At 41.2% G+C, this 21,277-nt stretch overlaps 2 protein-coding genes across 5 annotated transcripts in view; one reads left to right on the top strand and one right to left on the bottom strand.

Annotated features, from left to right (window-relative positions):
- The window catches only part of FAM185A (family with sequence similarity 185 member A), a 44,617-nt gene extending 35,266 nt beyond the window's left edge, over positions 1 to 9,351 (bottom strand). For 3 of the 4 annotated variants that reach the window (XM_064505303.1, XM_026097666.2, XM_064505315.1), the window contains exons 1-2: positions 8,771 to 9,350; positions 1,129 to 1,238 (exon numbers count right to left, since the gene is read on the bottom strand). In XM_064505303.1, the coding sequence (XP_064361373.1) occupies positions 1,129 to 1,238; positions 8,771 to 9,164 (504 nt within the window). In that variant the 5' untranslated portion in view covers positions 9,165 to 9,350. Of the gene's footprint in view, positions 1 to 1,128; positions 1,239 to 8,770 lie in introns of all 4 variants that reach the window. The other variant, XM_064505322.1, reaches the window with a different exon arrangement.
- A 131-nt stretch (positions 9,352 to 9,482) lies between these two features.
- Positions 9,483 to 21,277, top strand: part of CCDC146 (coiled-coil domain containing 146) — a 96,023-nt gene continuing 84,228 nt past the window's right edge. The window contains exons 1-2 of the mRNA XM_064505247.1: positions 9,483 to 9,603; positions 17,822 to 17,985. Of these exons, the coding sequence (XP_064361317.1) occupies positions 17,833 to 17,985 (153 nt within the window). The 5' untranslated portion in view covers positions 9,483 to 9,603; positions 17,822 to 17,832. The remainder of the gene's footprint in view (positions 9,604 to 17,821; positions 17,986 to 21,277) is intronic.

Genomic DNA, 21,277 nt, shown 5'->3' with positions numbered 1-21,277 from the left:
GTCTTCCCTCAGAATCCTCTCTTTCTCCATGAGATCATGAAAAAAACCTTGACAATTGTTACAGTGTGCTGTGATTACTGTCAATAACACCAGCCAACACTGTCTTTTTCCTGCCCTCATTTTATGCAGTTTGCTATTATTATTACTACATCTTATGTAACAGAGTCCTCATCTTTAACCAAAGCTTTAAAACAGCAGTAACACATATAGTGCTGTTACCTTTTTGTTGGATTTTAGTTACCTTTAAGATTAATATGGTCAGTTACACAGAATCTGGAACACACAGATGGCCTGTGGTTCATTCTACCATTACCAAATATGGAGTAAACCTAGCTCTACTGTACATTGAATTTCCCCTTAAATTCAGTTTCCCAGATGTAAGCTATAAAATCATCTCTCCTTTACTGTTGTAAAGGAAAAATGCTGAAAGATTTTCAACTTCCAAGAATACTTAAACATAGGAATTACTATATCTGAAAAAAATACCTTTCCTTTTAGTAATTGCTGCAGGTGCAATTCCAATTATTCATGTGAAATTGATTCCAATCAGCACCTAAATTGGACATATTTTGATTATTTCTACAAAAGCCTATGTCAAGAAACCTGAAGTCTTAAGACTGAAGAAATAAGATCATGACCATGTCATGTGTAGTATTTAGAGATATTTTAGATGGGTATTTCAGACATGTAATACGTAACTTAATTGAAAACTAAACCAAAGAGTTTGTTAGCATTACTGATATCAGATTAAAAAAAAGTGTGTTCCACTAAGCATCTTACAGTCTTGACTGAGTGGGTCTCATCTCATTGAGTGTCTGAATAAGCCAAATCTAACGTTCATTAAAGCCAACTGGCATCCTGCCACTACTACTAATTTCTGCTGACTTGCTTCAGCTATCGTCAATGGTTTCTGGACTTCTGACCCCAAGCTATTTATAATTATTAACTTATGTCATAATTGTACAAAATAAAGGTGAGGTGCTGAACCCACAGGAACACTTCAAGCTACTAGAATATTCTAGATATATACTAGAATATTTCTCATCTCCAGAACTCTCTTCTTTATACTGTATTCCATCATATAGTCACTGTTAAAACAGTGTTGGAATGGGGAAGGGTTGTTTGTACCTTTATTGACTGTAAGACACTAGTCCCCTTCTCAGTTTCTATTTTGCAGTCATCGCATTCGATTTTCTGAATCTTCACACAGCCAGTCCCTGATGTTTTGATATCCAAATCTAGAATTAAGAGAGTTTTGTTAGCAACAGAAGGACAAAAGTCAACAGGTCTATTTAATGCAGCACCCAATTGCAGCACCCAATTACAACATATAGCAACTGCATGAGGTGGGGGGAGAAGCAGCTTCACTGCTTTGAAATAAGCTTCTTCCCAAATGTGGCCACATACTTTCAACTGCATGACTAGTCACGATCAACAACTGATGGTAAAAACTATGTACACCTGTATACAACCATCCAGCTTTAAGGGAAAATATCTGAAGTGGCAGCAGAGGGAGTGTAACCTCTGGCAAGGATCTGGCAGGGTGTGGTCCTTGAGTGAAGTTTTATTTACTTACTTTAAAGCCATTGAGTACAGCCCTTGAATTTTAGACTATTTTCTTTTCTACCCTACATGCAATCCAATGACTCCCAAACTCTGCCTACATCTCACTGACCCTGGTCACCAATTCTACTAGCAATTCATCTGGCTACACTGAAGTTTTGTGGCTTTTTGGGGGATGGAAGGGAGGGGTGATGCAGAGAGTGGGGTGGCAGTTGTTTGGGAACATATATACAGTAAGAGGACTCAATAGCACAAAAACAGCTTCTGCAAAGTTAGAATTTGTCGTGCTTAGACCTATGCTGCTTCAGCTAGCAAGCAGCTTAACAAAAACGAGTATGAAAAGTTAGCACGCATCATTCTTCTCCAGACCTTTGGAACGTCTGACTTACCCTGCTGTCATGAAGGAGCATGAGTTACAGTTTTCTTGTCTGAATCACCTTACCTTATTACTACCGTTCACAGACTCCCATAAAGGAAAGTCACTGGGTGTGATGATCTGGTTATCAAGGGAGTAACTTACGGCCTCACAATGCTCCACACAGAGGAGAAGCAAAAGCCTTTTTTCTGCTACTTCAACTCTGTGGCGAGCTCAAGGGGCTGGAGAGCAGTCTGAGAAGGTGCAGTTGGGGCACTCTGATGGCGGTAACAACCATTTATATTAATGACCACAATAAACACCGGCAAAAGGCAAAGCCAGGCTAAACTATCATCTGTTCTTTTAGATAAAGAGAAGTTTAATAGGAGTCAGAAATGTGTACTAAGAGAAGCTAGTAACTGAAAGGCTGACAGAGACAGCGAGCCCACGTACACCCTAAAGACCACAGGAGAGGAGAATATCAGGGGCAGGGGGGGGAAGGAGGAAGGGAAATCAAATCCCTTAACTCAATCAAGCACCTGTCAAAGCACTTCTTTCATTTCCAGGATCTTCTAATGTGACCAGCAATATTAGAAGAGTTAAAGAAAAAATAACCAGAGTATGAAGACCAACGTTGAAATGCTGCTGCTCCAAACAGGTGCTGGAGCCACAATGAGACTAGCCTGGAGATTATGAAAAGGAGAGAATCTGAGAACTATCTGCAACTATCAACGAAGGGAAGTTTTACCAACTGACAAACCAGGAGAATCCAGGACACCAGCAGGCAGAGATAAAGCATATTACATCTTTGCTGTAAGAGTGGTATGTTATTGCCAGTTAGCCAAGAGATTAGATTTACTGAGCAATGCACAGAGCCTGGTATCAGGTAACACTTCCCTGAGAAAGGGGGCTAGAATAGGTGGACTGGATAAGCAGGTTTTGCAGAAAGCCTTTTTACTTGCAGACATTATTTTCCTCAAACTCTCTGCAGAAGAACCGCTAGATACACAGATGCCCAAGGAAGAGATACTGTGAACAAGATTTCCCCAAACTGTCCTTTTCCTAAATTTTAACAAACCCCTAAAAGAGGCTTTGAGGCATGTAAAAGAGCACAAAACCTGACAAACTGGATGGATGACAAGTATCACAAACAAGGGCTTGAGGGCCTACACAGTAATGTTTATATTGATGAAGCCTAGACAGTTTCACCAAACTAAAAACATCCATCGGTGATATTTGAACTAATTCAATTTGATCAACATTGTTCTACAGGTTCTGAAGCCATCTTGGAGACAGACAGACAAAACATCTCCCTAAGATTTTACCTCTTGAGGAGTTGTTTAAATGTAGTCCCCAAAGAGGCATGGAGAGAGGCACTTCCCAAACATCTAAGTTTGAAATGATGTGCCCTTGCACAGCACAAAACTGGAGAGTTCACAAAGAAAACGACTATTTTTGTAATACAAGCTGTCTTGCTCAGAACTGTTCAATTCACCCACCCGCAAACTACATGGTCCTTGGGAAGACCTGTGTCTGAGACTCTTGAGATTTTGCTGTCACAGAAAAGAGAGGTCACACAGCCAGTTTCCTTGTGCAAATCTTCAAACTAAATCAGCGCAACAGCTTCTGGCCCTTATTACTTCCATGGAAAGGGATGAAGAAAAAGCTCAAGAGCGGTGGGTTTAGCCAAAGTCACTCTGATACTACCTTAACACTTTAATAAGAATAAAGTTAATAAAAATATCTGAACCTGCAAGGCCCATCATTTGTAAAGCAGAAAAAATAGCGTACTACAGACACACTGAAGATAGGAGCTGAAAGAAGCCACAGAAGTCTAGGCATTCACAAGTATACTGTTAAGAAACAATAGGAATTCTTGGCCTGGAAACACTTTGTGCCTTGGTCCTTTGCAGTCACAGTGCTTTGCTAGCCCTGCTATAGGAAACGCTAGTTGACAAGGAATGGAGTCCCTCTGTCTCATGAGGAGGCTTCCTAAAGCAGGATACGTGACCCCACAGAGAGGCCATACAAGAGCTGGATAATACTGCTAGAGAAACTTCAATGAGCAAGGAGAAACACAATACACTCTGTTTCAGTGCCAAAGCTCCAAAAATAGCTAGTCTGATTTCTCCTTAGAGAAGCTGAGGGCTGCAGCCAACTCTAGCCACACAAACCTCAAAGAATGCATGGAGATCTCTGGAGTGTAAAGGACTCTTAAGGGAAATAAATGTGCACAGGGAAAAGGAGACTTGTGGTATCAGGGTGGAGGTGCCTCAAATATATCACCTTGAGCTACAGTATTTGAAACAGATTAGTGGAACGCTTATTTTAAAGTGACTTGGCAGCCCTGGACCACTGAAAGTACTTCACAACAATCCATTTCTCCGGCCACACAGGAAGCTTACCAGTAAGTGAGCACTAATGTTAAGATAATTCAGTCCAGGAAAACCTATTTACTGAAGGCAGCAGATTATACTATTTGCTACTCTGAGGCTGCAGGTCTGCCACAGTGAGGAGCAGACACTGATTATCTTGTTTCTGACACATTAATACGTTAAGACTTCAGAAAAATGCACTATTGAAAACATTTACATCTGCTTTTGATTAACATTTATGAAAAATCAAAAGCAGGAACAAGCAGTCCAAGGAGCTCAGGTTCTCTTCTCAAATCAGCAGGCAGAAGAAATGGCTTAAATGATACCATAAAGTGATGAAACTGAGTTACCAACATCAAGACCCATACATTCATTCCATTTGTCTAGTTACCATAGGAATCTACAGTACTTTGCCAAGAATGGCTCCATGGGCTTAAATGAGACTGAAGTGGGAGAGTTCAGTTTTCCTAAGGAGAGAACTGATAACAGAAAACACCCTAGCTTATAAGTAGGCCTAGAACAGGACCTGTAGAGTGTTTGATACTATTGAAGATGGGACAAAGTTTTAGTGGACTTTTCAGTGAGGCCTGGAAACTACATCAAAACTCATGGTTCTACTCCATGACCTTGGCACAGAAGCCTCTATTCTCTTCACCACGGTACAATATGGGAAAGCATTGGGACAGGTTGCCCAAAGAGGCTGTGCACTCTCTATCCTTGGAGGTTTTCAAGACCAGACTGGATAAAGCCCTGAACAGCCTGGTCTGATCTTGGAGCTGGGCATGCTTTGAGCACAAAGTTGAACTAGAAACCCCCAGAGGTCCCTTTCAACCTGAATTACCCTATGATTCTAATGTCATAGGTACCTAACAAGGTCATACATAAGAACTAAATGTGAGGCAAGGACAGAAGAGTCTCGAATTTTGGCCAAGCCAGACCTCAGCTGGGTTTCCCTCCCAGTACTCAATCAATACATAGTAACCAGAAGTCAAACAGCTGGCTTCAGGTTTAATCAGCACATGCTATTCCATAAGCCAAGACGCAGGGTTCTTGTTATGTGCTGAACAGGTAGCCATGTGCTTACACTGTCCTTGGAATAAACAGTTAACACACTCAGGTGCACACCCACAGAAAAAAACCAAACAAATAAAACCCCCCAAAACCCACACCTCCACACACTAGATTAAAAAGCAATTCATTGACATCTATGATCTATGAAGGTTGTGTCAGCACAGGCTATCATTCTGTGCAAGATACTGAAAGAGAAGCCAAGACTAGACAGAGGAATATAGACTCCTATAGGTCTCCCTATAGGGGTAATAGCAGTTGCCTTTAGTTTAAGATGCATATTTAAGCTTGTCATCTATCATCTTCTGCACATGGTCTTCAGGTTCTAGAGAGTTTCAGCTAGCTTAGAGCTTCGTGGATAAGCTCCAACATAAAAATGCAAAAGCTGTTAAGAAGTGCCCAAAACCAAGAAACAAGCTAGGACTGTAAAAACATGCACATCAATTTCTCAATTTCTTACAGTTAAGTGACAGATGAAGAGGTCAGATAAAACGATCTAAACAGAACTGTGTTATAAATATACATGCACTCGCCTACCTCATACATTCAAGGAAGGTCTGCAGAACGCTGAAATGCTTGCAAAGTAGTCTATGATGCTTTCTTTCTAGACTGGAATTTGTTTTGCAAACAATAGGATACTGTGCTTATGATAACACTGATGTTTAATGGATACTTCTTTCCTATACAAAAAAAGAAACAACTCAAACACAAACTAGTAATAAAAAACCCCCATCCCCAAACAAACTAGAATTGAGGGAACACCTAAAAGTAGAACCTCACTGGCAAGCAGCAAACCTGTTTCACTGAGTCTTCACCATAACACCAAAAATAAGGTGGTTTTCCAGTTACACCCAGAGATACAACCCTGGATATAACTGGATAACAACCTGAACAATATTAATATCAGGACTGTGCGGTGCCAGCTAGTAATAAAGAGGGAATGTAATACAACAGACTGAGCAAGATACTTGAATTTTATGATCTCACAAAAACCAAGTGGAATAATTTGCTTAAAAAATGAATAAAACCTATTTCAAAAACATCAGAAGCAAGAAGCCTGCCAGACAGTCTGCAGAGCCAGTTGATGTTCAAAATATAATAGGAGTCTCGAAGATAAGTCCACAATTGAAAGGCTAAATGAATTCCTTACATCAGGGTTATATGTTATAGGAGTCTTTTGGAAGCTTCCCAACACTGAAACTGTTTCTGAAGGCAGACATTCCCTGGATCTTAATGCAATGACAACTTCTCCTCCCACCCCACCAAAAAAAAAGAGTAAAAAAAGAGTTTGGAGTAGCATACAATAGTCAGTCATATGTCCTAGGGAAACTCAAATGAGACTGCTGCCTACCATCTATAGTAACCAAACATGCTTGGTACCAGAGAAATGAACAGAAATAAAAGGGATGCTTGGGTTTTTTTGATCATTTGTAATCCTGGGATGGACTCCATTAATGGACTACAGGCAAGTAAATGTAATCTTTGTACTTGCCAAGTAGGGGAAAAAAGGTAAGAATTTAATATACAGACAATTCATAAGGAAGAGTCAATTCTGTAAGAATGTCTTTGCAAAATCCCACCTTACAGAACTACTACAGTCCACTGAAACAGTCAATGAGTATGTAGATAAGAGCTGATATATTTGCAAACAAAAAACTTGGATTTTCAGAAGTGTTTAGCAAGGTCCTTAGTCCATGTTTTGTTTCCTGTCTTTTAACTGATAAATTATGCCATCTTTAACATTTCATGAATTTGGAAAACTGCAAATGGCAAGTTTGAAAAGTTTCATCAAAAGTACTGATTCATTCAAAGTAGTTAAACGAAAAACTGACTGATGAATTGCAGAAAGACCTTGGAATACTGCATACCTGAATGATGAAACAGAAGATGACATTAAATGGACAGTATACCTGTGCAATTCTTCGCCAAAAGGCATACAGTTTGCCAGTAAGTTTACACATGTAAACAGCTTCCTGGTGAGAATGGACAAGCACTTGGAAGACAGATTCACTGAGGGTCTTAGCCACATCAGGCTTAGAAAATCTCCCGAGCTGAAAATAGTTGACAGATTTAAGAACACTTGGATGAAGCATCATCTATGTTTGCCCTGTTCCTATTCTTCCCTGAGCATGTTTATGATTGCTGCTCTAGATAGGACAGTGGGGTAGTTGGACTCACGGTATGAATCAGTTCTGCTATTCTTATATAAAGTAAAGCACACTGGGGGCTGGGCAGGTGGGAAGCCCTTGATTTTATTTACAGAACATGTATCTCCAGATTAGCTGTTAGGACACAAGAGAGATCTTGAGCTTTGGTGAACAGCTCTATAAGAAACAACAATTCTCAACAGCGTTCAAAAAAGAAGCGGCTATAAAAGGGATGATCAAGAAAAGAATAGAGAACAGAAGAGAATACTGCCACTTTGTAAGTCCACTGCACTTCTGCATTTTGAAGATGATATACAGCTTAGGTCCTTCTAACCTCACAAAGGAACAGATCGCAGAAGTTGAGCAGATGTAGATGAAAGTAATGAGGAGAAAAGGTACAGAACACCTTTGCTATCAGAAGAGCTTGGAAAAGTGCTAACCAAGCGAATACACACAGATGACATGTATGAGGGATAAACAGGATGGAATTAGTCACCATTTCTCATGGCACAGTTACAACAGACTATCAAATGAAATAAAACAGCAGTCTCAAACAGCCATTTAAAGCAAACACGAGGGCTTTTTTTGTACACTGACAAGTTTTTTCAGCATGGTGGAACTGTATCTGCACTACATACTTGGATGCCGCAATATATAAGTTAGAAGAGCAATTACATAAGTTCATAGAAAAAAACCTACTCATCAAAGATTGAAAAATGGAAATTCAACTCTGAGTCAGGAACTCCCTAAACCTCAGCTCACCACGGGGAGTTATCCTGGCAAGCTTGCCCTGTTCCTGCCCTAAGCTTTGTTCCACTCCCAGGAGCTCAGTCCAGCAGACTTCAGCCACCACGGCTGCTCTTACGCGCTGTCTGGGGGTTCTGCACTGGAAGCCCCGGACAGATTTTTGCCTTCTGCTCAAACGACTCCTCTAAGACTTGCACTGGAAAAGGGAGCTGTTCATCTGTGTGGTTACCTCCCGGCCCTTTTTGATCCCTGTGGATTAGCCACTCGGAATAACGACCGCTGATGGAGCTGGCAGCAGGCCATACGCACAAACCCTACTGGGAACAATCCTTGAGCTGCAGGTGTGTGCGGCACACCGGGGCCTGCTGCCTCCCAGCCGAGCTGCATGCACTTCTGGGGGTTTTTTTGTCCTAAAATACCAGCTGTCAGAGCAAAAATAAGACAGAAACGCTTTAGCCATCACTGACAAGAGGCCGGCAACGCGCCGAAGCGCCTCGGCGCCCGGCCTCACCCACCGAACTTGAGGGGCGTCCGGACGTCCACGGCCGCCTTGCTGTCCATGCTCTCGGAGACGATCGCCATCTGCTTCAGCGCCTCGTCGTACCGCACCTGCACGTGGTCCAGGTCGCAGCCGCGGTGGGGGCTGCGGTCGACGCCGCTGACGGTGACGAGCACGCGGTCGGCGCCCGGGTAGCGCTGCGGGTCCAGCGGGCGCACGCTCACCTGGCAGGGCAGCCGCACCGCCAGCCGCCCCCGCGGGCTCACCACCAGCGTCCACTCCTTCAGCGGCTTGCTGCCGCCGGGCTCCGCCGAGCGCCCGCGGCGAGGCCCCGCCGCCGACAGGGCCGCCCGCCACCCGCCCGCCACCCGCGCCGCCAGAGGCGCCCAGCGCGGGCGCAGCGCGCTCATGGTGCCCTGCGCCGCTGCCGCGGCGCGGCAGAGACCCCGCGGCTACGCGCGGCACGGGGCCATTCCACGTGACGCGGCGGCAGCGCGCGGACGGGCACCAGGGCGGCTGGTAAACAGCCGTTGGCGGGGGCCCGGCGCCGGTCCCCGCCCGCCCGCCGAGGGGGCTTCTGGGAGCCGTAGTCCCCCGCCGCGCGGAAGCAACTACAAGTTCCCGAAAAGGGAGGCTGCCGCCGTACGCCTTGGCCTATGAGCGAAGGGGGGGAGGCGGGGCCTTTCCGTGGTCTGCTTCTATTGGGCAGCAGGAGGAGCCCTACAGCCAATCGGAAGCGAGCGCGAGAGGCGAGGGCGGTTGAAGCAGGACAGAAGAAGTGGAGCCGGCGTTGCTATAGGAACGCGGGACGCCGCTCCGCGCAGGCAGGACGGGGCCGCGGCCGCGCAGGTAGGGACTGGAGCGGGCCGGGCCGGGGCGGCGGGCCGGGCCCGGGGCCGTGCGTCGCCCTGCCGGCCTGGAGGGACAGCAGCGGCCGGGCGGCGGGGTCGGGCTGCTACTCGGGGCCACGTCAGCCCCGCTTGAGGCGGCGGCGGGGCCAGGCCGGGGCGGCCCTGGGTGCTGGCGGCCTCCCCGCTCCTGCGGCGCCATCTCCCGCGCGAGCGAATGACTCCGGGGCTCTGGCGGCCTTTTCCGCGCCTCTTCGGGCCGGTGTCGGTGCTGCCGACTTGCACGTTCCCTGGAAGGTCCCGCGTGTCGTGTGCGGGGTTGTTCCGCCCGTCAGCCTGCCCGGCTCCCCCGCCTGACGGCCTTGGCAGCCGCAGGCCGAGGGGCGGCAGGCCGGGGCAGGGAGGGGGCACGGGCGAGGCCTTGTGTGGCGGCCTGCTCTTTGCTGTGCCATAGCCCGCAGTGAGGCTTCGTGGCATGAAATGTCCTTGGTCACGGGATAGAGAAGCAGTTTGCCAGATATGCTGGAAAAATGATTTTTCAAAAACAGTATTGTGGAGCTCAGAAATCACACGCTGTCAGGATAGCCTGGTTAACACGTTATTTATTGTGACTGCTCCTCAGACGCTGTGTTAACATACAGCCTAGCCATGCCAAAGGCAGCTAAGTGGCTATGTCCCTTGGTTCTGAACAAATGTGTCAGGAAACAGGAGACCTCACAGGGTTTACAAACAAGTGGGGAACTACAGACTTCAGTTAAAAAGACTTTTATGGACTTCTTAGTCCACATGAGTATTATACAATAATTTTAAAAAGGGGTGTGGTTGGGCATAGATCCTGTGAAGTTGGGATTAAATTCCTGTTGTAGTTTTCGTCACAGTAGTTTACTGCCATAATGAAACAGGCACAGAAAGGTGCATTGTCTTAGCTACATCGCGACACAAGAAATAATGAAGTCTAGGACTTTACTGATTTGCTCACTCTTTTACATTCCATGTGTTGGGGGTTTTTTTCTTTCCAAAAGTAACTATTCAAGCCATGCAATATGATATTTGGTTTGAAGCTCTTTTCATCTTGTTAACTCCATTTCTGTTATTATCACTGTGCCTGGGGGTGACTATTTATGAGTCCAAAATGATGCCTAAATCTGTAATAGGAAAGAAGCTAGTCCTAGCTTTTTTGTCCTTCTGTAATTTTTACTGTAGAGAGTCTAATAAGGATTCATACTGGTCAATAAAGCTCTTCAAGTTACATTATTTCATTGGTTTATGTTATTCAATCTGAAAAATCCTTAAATGAAAGACAAAAAAGTGGCAGTCTGCAATATGTTAGAATTCTAGAAAGACAAAAATGTATTAAGAAATATCTTGGGACATGAAGAAGGGTATAAGTTTAAATTGTCAAGTCTTCAGAAATAGTTGCTTTTGGAAAAAGTAGTACAGAATTCTCCCCCTGAAACCAAATATTGGAATTAACTGTTGGTTACATAATTTGACGGGAAAGCAGTTACAGTCCCATGACTAGTGGTGCAATGTACTATGCTTCCACTAGATGACAGTCGATTCAACAAATAACTCTAGTAACCTGCTACTCTTCAAACCAGGGAATTCCCTTTGGTTTTCTTTTCGGGTGGGGCTTGACTGTTGCCCCACATTTCCCCGGAAGTTAGTGCTGATGTGTGCTTGTCACAGTCTCCCGCCTCCTCTCAAGCCTTAGCGCTCCCTCCCCACTGCCACCCTTTCCTGCAGCATCTCGATAGGGCGTTTGCCACTGTCTTTTTGGAGCAGAGGTTTATCAGGTTGGGCTCTGAACCATGCTGTGCATCATCTTCTATGCATCATCTTTAATATTGGCATGTTCCATGTAATTGAGAATCTTGGTTTGAGGAACTATTCAAAGATGCTGAAGCCTCAGCTACCTATATATCTCACCATTTTATGGATTTTTTTTTCACTAGATAGCTGTTAGAGGTCTAAACACACTTTAAAGTACATTTAAGAGTACTGAAGAAAACAGAAAAGGAATAATCACTAGGAAGAAGCTTTCCTTTCTTCCCACGTATGAAGCTTCATGTTTTTAATGTTCTACTTGTGCCATCTATGTTTTAGCTATACAGTCAATTCGGTTTCACTTTTGTGCTCTTGACTGAATTCCAGTTGATCAGCTGGTGTGGAGTGCGGCAGAGTAACCATGTTTTACCATCTGTCCAACAATAAAATGAGATTTATTTTCACTTTTAGTTTTAGATCTGCCATTTCAAGATGTCTGTGTCTGTACAATTGGGTGTAGCCAAAGAATTTACTATAATATTCTGCATTTCATGCAAAAGGCATTAAAAAGCAGACCTTAGATTGCTTTATGAAATAGATTTTAAAGCCACAGCTTTATAAGAGGACCTTTTAGGCTAAGGGAAGTCCAAGGGAGATCTTAAGAGAAATTAAAATAAATGGTCCTCCAGGAGAGGCAGTAGAAGGAATATGTATTTCACTTTGACAGTTAGAAATAAGTACAGAAAAAGATCAGACAGCTTCAGATACCCAAAGGATATAAACATTAGTTAGTCTGCTTGGGCAGGATTAAGGTCATCCATTTGCCATACTTGTAATGAAGAAATAATGCAACTTCACTACTCAGTAAGAAGAGGCTGCCTTGCGGGAGTGTTCTTCTTGCTGGAATTATGTTCATGCTGATGTTTCTACCTGCAGATGCAGGAACATTTCCTTTCAACTTTCCATCCACAGTTAGGACAAGATTTACCACGCACATGGCTAGTTACTTTTTAGTGTTTTTTCATATCATAAAGCTCAAGGTTTTTGGTATCAGGATTTTTTTGTGAAGTTTATTAAAAGTCTTATGTGTTTCTATTACGAAATATTTGTATTACATTATTTTAATTCATTTTGTTTGTTTTGCAAGTAACATTTTTCAGTAATTTTTTCTGGAACTACTTCCTTGAGCCTTCTTAAGTTCTCAAGTCATGTCTAGGGCTCAATGGGTAGCAAAGCTTGTTTTTTCTTTGTTTTCCTCTCTGTATTCTAGTGTGTGTGTGTGTAGTGATGGTAACAGTTCCTTCTCTGAGACAGCAGAGTGAGGTTGTCTCCAGAACACACAGTGGTTTGGATTTCAGGGTTTTTTTTGTTTGTCATGCTATCAGAAATTTTCTGAGGCAAGCAAGTTCCTCACAGAAACCAAGTCAAAAGGGAAGTGGCAAATCTTAACATTCAATTCCTCCATGTCTTAGCCACATCTAAATAGAAGTGCAGCAGACAAAGCCGAAGTGTACGTGTAGCCCAGGGTGATCCCATCCCAAATAGCAAGGACTTCCTGCAAACAGATGGAAACAGTGGACCTTGCAATAGAAATTGTTAAGCAACATAACTATGCAATGTGGTGTCATTTCCCCAAAATAGTTATCTATGAAGTTGTACAATCTATCTAATCAAACAATCCATTCTGAATTATGTGGATATCATAATACCCAACTGTATACCATGTCATTTCAATTATCATTTAGTGTTGGCATGGCTTTGTAGTTCAGAGACACAGCCCATCAGGCTGAAACACAAGGCTCTGCCTAGTTGAAACAGAAGTTCTGCTACTTAGAAGGGGCTTACGTCTTACACTGGATCAGTTTAACCTTCGGAAAGAAGCATTAGGACATAGAATTGTAGGACATGAAAAGAAAATCACAATGCTATGGAATAAATCCATGGTACTCCCATGTTTTCAATATTATCTGTAGTTCTCATCTCCCTTCTTCTTCTAGAAGAGGATATGGTAGAACTGGAAAAAATGAGAAGGTTGACGAGGACAGTAAAAGGTAGAGTAAGGCTTTCATGCCAGTAACAGCTAGGTAGCTTGGGATTTGTCAGCCTAGAAAAAGGGCTGACAAATGAGGATACAATGCTAGAAAACACTTGGTGGCAGCAAAAGGACTTGATTGTTCAGTGGCTCTTCCAGTACAAGAACTTGGTGGCATCAAAAGAAGCTGATGGGAGCCAGATTCAAAACAAACAAAAAACCAAAAAGAACTGGTTGATCACATCATGCAGAGAGGAGAAAAATGAGGAACTCCCTTTCTCCAGATTGTGTGGGTATTGAAAGTTTCCCATGAGCTCCAGTGAGAATGGACAAGTTCAGGAAAGCATCACTGTGCTGAGGTTGCTGTATACTTTTACTCCTGCCCAGTTTTGGCTGGAAGTATGCTGAGTTAGATTGGCTTTAGGTCTGACTAGATATTGACATTCTGATGTTCTAACTAAATTACCTAAGGTTTTTTTCCTAACTAATTTGGGGTAAAAAGCTAAATTGGTCATCTTATTTTCAGAGTTGTTTTTATTTGGATAAGATTTGTGTGCCGGAGGTAGCCTGAAGATGTGGATAAACATCCTGTACCACGCCCAGACTTCAGCTGAGGTATTATTCATACACCCTGGGTACTGCCTCTGCCGCCTGCCAGCTTCTCTGTGCCTGCAGAGCAGATGGGAATATGTTAACTAACTTCCGGCAAAATTAGCCAATTTAGCTCAGACCATTGATTTAAATTCTTTAGGCTTCCTTACTTGATTTTGACCGAGAAAGTAATCATAAAACTGTTCTGGCAGATCGGTGTTGGGGGAGAAAGAAGGCATCACCTCCTGCAAACGATGGAAATAATATGCAGGTGTGAGACATCCATATCCAGCTGTTTCAGTAGCAAGTATTATATGTTTGCATCAATTTAACTAACCTGGCTTAACTGAAGCAAATCAGTTTTGTGTGGTAACAAAGAATGAGTGAGGGAATATATTAAGGAATTTATCATTTCTGTCAGGAAGGAAAGCGGCACACCTGTCAATGTATAATGAATGTATGGTCTGTAAATCCAGCTGTGAGCCTATATCTAATGTTAGCAAGCAGCTACTTCCATGAGTATTTGCACCAAAGCTGATCAGACTACTTGCACAAATAGCTGCTGCTTGTTTTAAGTGACTTCACAGTCTGGCCTGGTGTTATCAGATTGAAATTATAAATTACCTTAAATGTACATTCATAAGAAAATTTTAATAAAATAATAAGCAGGGCATTATTTTATCATACAGTCTTCAGCATCCATCAGTTTTTACCTCCAGCAATAACAGTGTAAATAATGTAATATTATTCTTACAATGGATTCATGCTTTTAACTCCATGTCAACGATAGAGAAAATTAATGTGCTTCATGATTTTTTTTCATTGTGCTCAATTTAAAAAAAAAAGCGTATTCAACTTGAGCTTGAAGGATAGAACTGGGTGACTGGTAATTTTAGCAAAACGCTACTGATATTTTTCTGAACCTGAATCTTTTTCTATTTAATTTTATAAATGCAAGGAGTTAAGTTAAATGGATTCATCAGTCTACATTAATGAAATTGACCCCTTAAAGTACAGTTTCCCCAGTGAGATTTCTATAAATTTAGTATCTTCTTAATTAGTCTAGATGATGCATCTTCATACATGGAGCTGTATCTCTTCATATTCAGAATGAGATTTTACTACTTTTTGCGAGACTCAGTCTAGAAAGCGTCAGTGCAGCTGAGAATGCCCTAGCCGGACTCTGCGCTGGTTTGTATGGTAATGCTGCCGTTCGCTAGAGAGGTGCTGAAGAGAAGATGGTGGCAGTAGTCTGAGGCGTCTGAGTTCAGGCTTTATTGCTGTCCGGAAGCTGTTTCACATGGCGGTTCGCCGCCTGGTTTGACCTGGCTCCCAAAGCTGACTAGTGCTTCCCTCTCGCCACAGTTCTGGGTCAGAGCAAGGTCTTGGGGGTTTTTTCAGCTCTACAGTTTGCAAAGTCCATATTTGTTGAACTATTATGTAAACTTAGAAAAAATCTCAACTCTCATTTCTATTTGAATTAGACTGTTTATTCCCAGATACAGGAAAAAATACAATTTTTCCGTTTTGGTTTTTGACCTTGATATATCTAATTTCTTATAAGCTGGTCTTTAAATTTAATTATATAGTAGGCAATTGAAGAACGTTAAACTTAGTGTCACATATGGTACATATCTCTTGCTGTAGTACCACTTGCTAATATTTTGAAACAGCAACTCTGTTCCCTTCCTTCCTAAGTAGGAGTGGAGACCAGTGCTTATCACATTAGTTAAGGCTGTCTCAGTCTTTTCCTCCATCTCACTTGTCACTGTCTCTTATCTTACACTTATCATATAAACTTTTCAGATTCAGAGGGTTGTTTTTGTTCTGTTTATACCCAGCACTTTGGAGTCTTTGAGGAGGACTCTTTCGTACGACTGTACTGCAAAGAATTTTAACTCAGGTATTTTTTTGACCGGTGTCAACTGTGTGTTTCATACACAAGTATCAACAGAAACGCCTACACTCGTTAACTTCTCTTTTTTTTGGCACTGTTCTGCTTTGAACTTCTTCCACTGTGCTTTTCCTTCCTTCTAAATTCCTCCAATATGTTTAGAGGCACAAGCAAAACAGCAGCAGGCATGAACACGAGATACATACTCCAAAACGTTCAGCAGCTCTTTATAGATGAAAAATAATTCAATTTATAAATGTGTATACATGTTTATGTACAGTATTTCAGAGTTTATTTCTTGGCCTCTATGCTGTTTACAGTTGTTTCACAATGTTTTGACTCCGCCAGGACAGATCATGAAATTGCTTTTTTTTCCATAAGCAAATACAGCTGCTGAAATCTCTCAAAAAGTCACAATGTTCTTGAAGGAATTCCAAACAGCACTAAAGAAAGCCGTAAACTTACCAGTCTAAGTTTCACTACCTTTACAGACAACAGTGACTCTTTGAAAGGCGGATACACAAAATATAACCTTTTTATATGCATTTTTCCTACCATAATTGGAAAAATAAACTGTATTTTTCTTAATTGCCAGCCATATGGCTTTGAAATGTGAAGTTACCCTGCTCGCTTCATAGGAGAAATCTGATATATGCTATTTTAAATATACTGTTATGCTCTTTATTTTACTATAGATTTTATTGTGAACCAAGGGGAGTCAAAATTAAGAGTTCCATTTTTAAAGAGAAAGGTCTCCCATATACTATGTGAAAGGCTGAAAAGATGTCAAGACTAGCTAATTTGGTGGGGGTATATCTTTTGCAACTGATACGGGTTTTACCGTGACTTTGCACTGGAGCAGAGTAGGAAGTTCTCTGCATAGTGATCACTCCAGAAAGATCTGCTGCTGCCGCCAGGTGAACGCTTGCAGAAGTTAGTAATCTTCCGCCTAAAATTTTGAGGTAAAACTGTGATACTTAGAGAAGTTGCCCATTCATTGCATTTAAGGTCAACTTTAGTGAATTTATGGACTTCTTGAATCCTTCCATGTATGTCCTCCCTAGAGTTTCCTCTTTATTTTGCTCTACAAATAACACTGTGGCCTCACAATCATATTATGTCACAGCAAAATTTCTGTGCTGCACAAGTCACTCTTCTTCTCTCTTCCCTCTGTAAAATGCTCCATGCCTCTCTTGCATGTTCTCTTCAATCATTCCATGTCTCTTATGTCTTTCTCCTGAAATGTTTGCCTCTTGTTTTGTGCTGCCTTCATGTAAAAGGTCAATATTTTAAATGCACTTTAATATAAAAAGCTCTAAAGATATTGTTATGCCAGAAGACATTTTTGGCAGCTATTAATCAGCTATTTGATATAATGACAATTACTGACCTGTTCAGCATTGCTGTGTCTTATCAGGATGCCAGGAGCTTTGTGTCCCCTTGTATTCCACCTCCCTTTTCCCCATCCCACTTCCCCGTTTTCACACATCTCAGAGAAGTCTGATGACTGATAGAATTTAAAACTTAGCTGCTCAAAGCCCTGACAAACTTGATCTAGCTTTGAAGTTAGCCCTGCTCTGTGTAGACTGGACTAGATGACTTCAGAGGTCTCTTCTAGCCTAAATCTTTCTATAATTCAATGCCTGTTCTTTAAGAAATATTGTGTTCAACATTCTCTAACATTTACAAAATGATAACATAACCAAATATTAGAGGATTTTTGTAATATTCATGCAACAATAGAATGATAGTATAGCCTCTTGTAAGTCTCTCATGAAGTTATAGTCTATCTTGCTCTCACTGTGACTTTTATTGCTTGAATGTGGGTCTTACATGTTAGTGTTTTATTTCTCTTCATCACATAATTTATGTTGAATAGTCATATATATACTAGGATCTGATTGACTGAATTTTGGTATTTTTGTTACTTGCTAGAATTTCAAAAAATGAGTCAAGCTGGTGAAGAAAGTTCTTCCAGTGACACAGAATTGGAAGTCGAAAAGGAGGAACCTCTCTCTGCTCTAACTCCAACAGTTTATACTCGAGATGAAGGATTCATTGATATAACAGCAAGTCCTGCATTTCAGTGTTTAGACGAGGTACCATGTACCCTTTCGCTGTCTTTACCACTGCATATTGTGTCAAAATCAATTAATGTGAAATATATATTTCATTGTTAATAATTGAAGGTCGTTGCCATATGCCATCTGTAGCTTCCTTTTTCTCCCTCTCTAATTATTAGGTGATAAGAATGTTTTGTGAAGCAGAAGCATACAGACAGCATATACATCTTGCTGGGGATGGTGTGCTTAAGAGATATCCATGTTATTTCCTTCAGTGAACATGGCCTTGAGGGAGTGAGAATAGAGAAATCTTGTTTTTGTAGTGTCCTAGCTGTAGAGGCAATTGCGTGATAGTTTTTAGAAAGGCCGAATAGGTGCAGGAAAAATCCAAGCCAAATGGCTTCTGAAGCACTAATCACTGAAGAGATCTTTAGGAACCTAGTTTCTTTTGCAGAATTTTCTGAGTTAAGAAAACTTTTGGAATAACAGAAATATTTTAGAATTTTAAATATTAATACAGCTGTAAACAGTGTAATGATTTGATGGAGGTTTAACTTAGTAATAATTATGTCTTGGACTAAAAATTGTGAGAGGTTTTGGGGGTTTGCTTTTTTACACCTTATTTTACTTACCACAAGTAAAATTACAGTATCATCTGCATCCACTAAAGCAGTATAGAATCTTCATGTTGCAAACAGCACACACTAGTAAAAAGAACCCTAAAGAATCGGAAGAAATACAGAGTAATATAGTATGTGCAGCTTTTCCAAATGCCTAATTCAATTCAGAGAAATTGCTTCGTCTTAGTATTTGGTCTCTGTTGGAAGTACTAAAACCAGACAGCATCATTTGCATCTCATGCGTTGCAAAGCATCATTTGTGCATTTCAAGAAAGTTAGTTTGCCTAACTAGTTCATATGGATCCATTTTAATTAAGATAAAACTAAACTGTAGCAAAGTTCAATGGAGGGAGTTGGAAGAAGTAAGGAAGTAAAGAGAAAAGTTATAGGTGAAACAGTAGTTTCATCAGCTGTTCCAGTTTGCATGAATTTATGATCAACTTGATTCCAGAACGTAATGCTTTAGATAAGAATGTAATTTCTATGGAGAGTAAAAATGTAAGCATTTATGTAAAATCAGGTCCTAATGATGATATTATTTTAAATAAATAATTAAGAAAAGTTTGGTAAAACATGGAATTGGAAAAGGAATCTCTTCAGTTAGAATTAACTAGAAACCTAATCTGTCTTTTCATTTTCATCGTGTTGCACAGATATTAAGATTAAAATACTAAATATTCAAGTATAATATTAAATTTTTTATACAAGAGATTTAAATACAGAAAAATTATCATTTTATATTTTAAAACAATTTGTGTAGAACTTCAGTGGGATTCTACACAACAGATTCCATACTATGGAATTATTGTGTTCATATTATGTTTCATAGTACTTTTCGTAAGAGTTTGGTTGTTCTTACATGAAAAAGAATGTGGAGGTTGCCATTTTGCAAAACGCTGCTATTGAAAGAAGATTTGTTGTGATGTATAAAAACTAGAGCAATGCTAATGTAGGCAGTATTCATTAAAGAGACGTATCGTTTGTGGTCCACCCAGATTCCAGCAGACACATACATTGCCATCTGCTGTACCAGCAATTTAAAAATTAAGCTGCATCACTTTGTTCATTTTATCAGTAAAAAACACTTGGAAGGACCTTGTTATGCTCTTCCTTGGGTGACTCTCTTAGGCCACATCAGGAGGCTACTTAGGCAGGATGTGCAGCTGGTGCATTTTCCTAGTTTGCAGGGGATAGAGAGAAACTTAGGAAAAAGATGTCAGGTGCCCAATTGGGATGATCAGACCTGACTGTCTTATAGAACACTGGCATTATACAGTTTGCATTTGTTCCATCATCTCTTTATGAAATTGTAAAGACGTAACACTGGAAGGGGTCTCAAGAGATCATCTAATCCAAAACTTAACACTGAAGTAGATTCTCTGCAGGTATTTGTCCAACTTGTTCATTAAAACCTCCACTGATCAAGATTCTACAACCACTTTCACATATCCTTTTCCAACATTTCGTAATCATTAAAGTTAAAAAGTATTTTCAAAAGCCTAGGTTAATTTTCCTTTGTAGTGAATTATGCTGCTTTCTTCTTGCCTTTCCCACAGTGGCAATGGAGAGCAATTAATCCTTGCTCTCTTTGTAATAAACGTGTACATCTCTTATATCTGAAGTAGACCCAAGTACTTCAAACTTTCTTCATACTTCATGTTTTCTTAAAATTTATTAGCAGTTACTCTTATTTTAGTTGCTTTCCCCTGGACTCTCTCCAGGTTAGATCTCCTAAATCAGTTTGGCAGCCCAGCTCTTTCTCTGCTTTGGACCTAAGATGAAAATAGGACTGCCCCTTTCCTATCCTGCAATGAGATCATATTCAACAGAGCATGAAGCAACACCTTAAACCTCTCGTGCATTCAAGTGAAGCATAAAGGAGGGAGAGAGCTTCTCACTTTCAGTCCAGTGCCCGTATATGGTACGCCAACAGCTTCCAGTGTTGTAGTTGCAAAAGAAACCCCTTCCCCTCAGTCTGGGGCAGCTGCAAAAGTCCTTGGCAGGTGAACTCGCAAGGTTTCACCTTACAGAAATCCTCCTATCTACTGAAAGTACTGGAATTATAGAAACTACATTTTGGGGAGTTCCCCCCACCAGGTACTTGCATACCTTTTCTATAGACTTCCAGTTGTGGTGGAATTTTTGGTATGTCCACAAGAAGCTTGGAAAAAAAAAACCTAAATGATATAACAGTCTAAAAGACATTCTACTTTTCTGTTTTGTTTTTGTTCTTTTTAATCATGGGGAAAACATTTTTCTAGCCTCGTTCTAGAAAATGGCCAGATCATTTGGCTTGCTTTTTTTCCCTCTCTTCCCCCCACCCAAATCTTTCCAAGGAGATTATTCTGCATGTAAAATTTAAGGCCAACTTGCTTAACTCTGGTGGCATCATAAGCCATTAATGGGAAGTACAGGGTAACCTAAGTATTAGAAATTGTTCCGAACTCGGGAAAATACTTGCAGTGGAAAACCAAAGTAAGTAATTTGCATAAGATTTTATAATGAGCTCTTTCTGTCATTTTGTCATTAATTATTTTTTTAAAAGGGAACTAGTTGACTCATTTATTCTTACTGTAATTTTTAACAGTACTTGTGCTTTGTGAGTCAATTGGGCATTTCATCCCCTGTTCACATCTCTTCCACTGACACGTTTGTTTTTCTTTGTTGAATTTTTTATACGCAAATCACAAATAAATGTAAGACTTAGG

Source organism: Dromaius novaehollandiae, chromosome 1 (assembly GCF_036370855.1).
Source record: "Dromaius novaehollandiae isolate bDroNov1 chromosome 1, bDroNov1.hap1, whole genome shotgun sequence".
Taxonomy (NCBI): domain Eukaryota; kingdom Metazoa; phylum Chordata; class Aves; order Casuariiformes; family Dromaiidae; genus Dromaius; species Dromaius novaehollandiae.
This window is presented reverse-complemented; position numbering and strand designations above follow the sequence as displayed.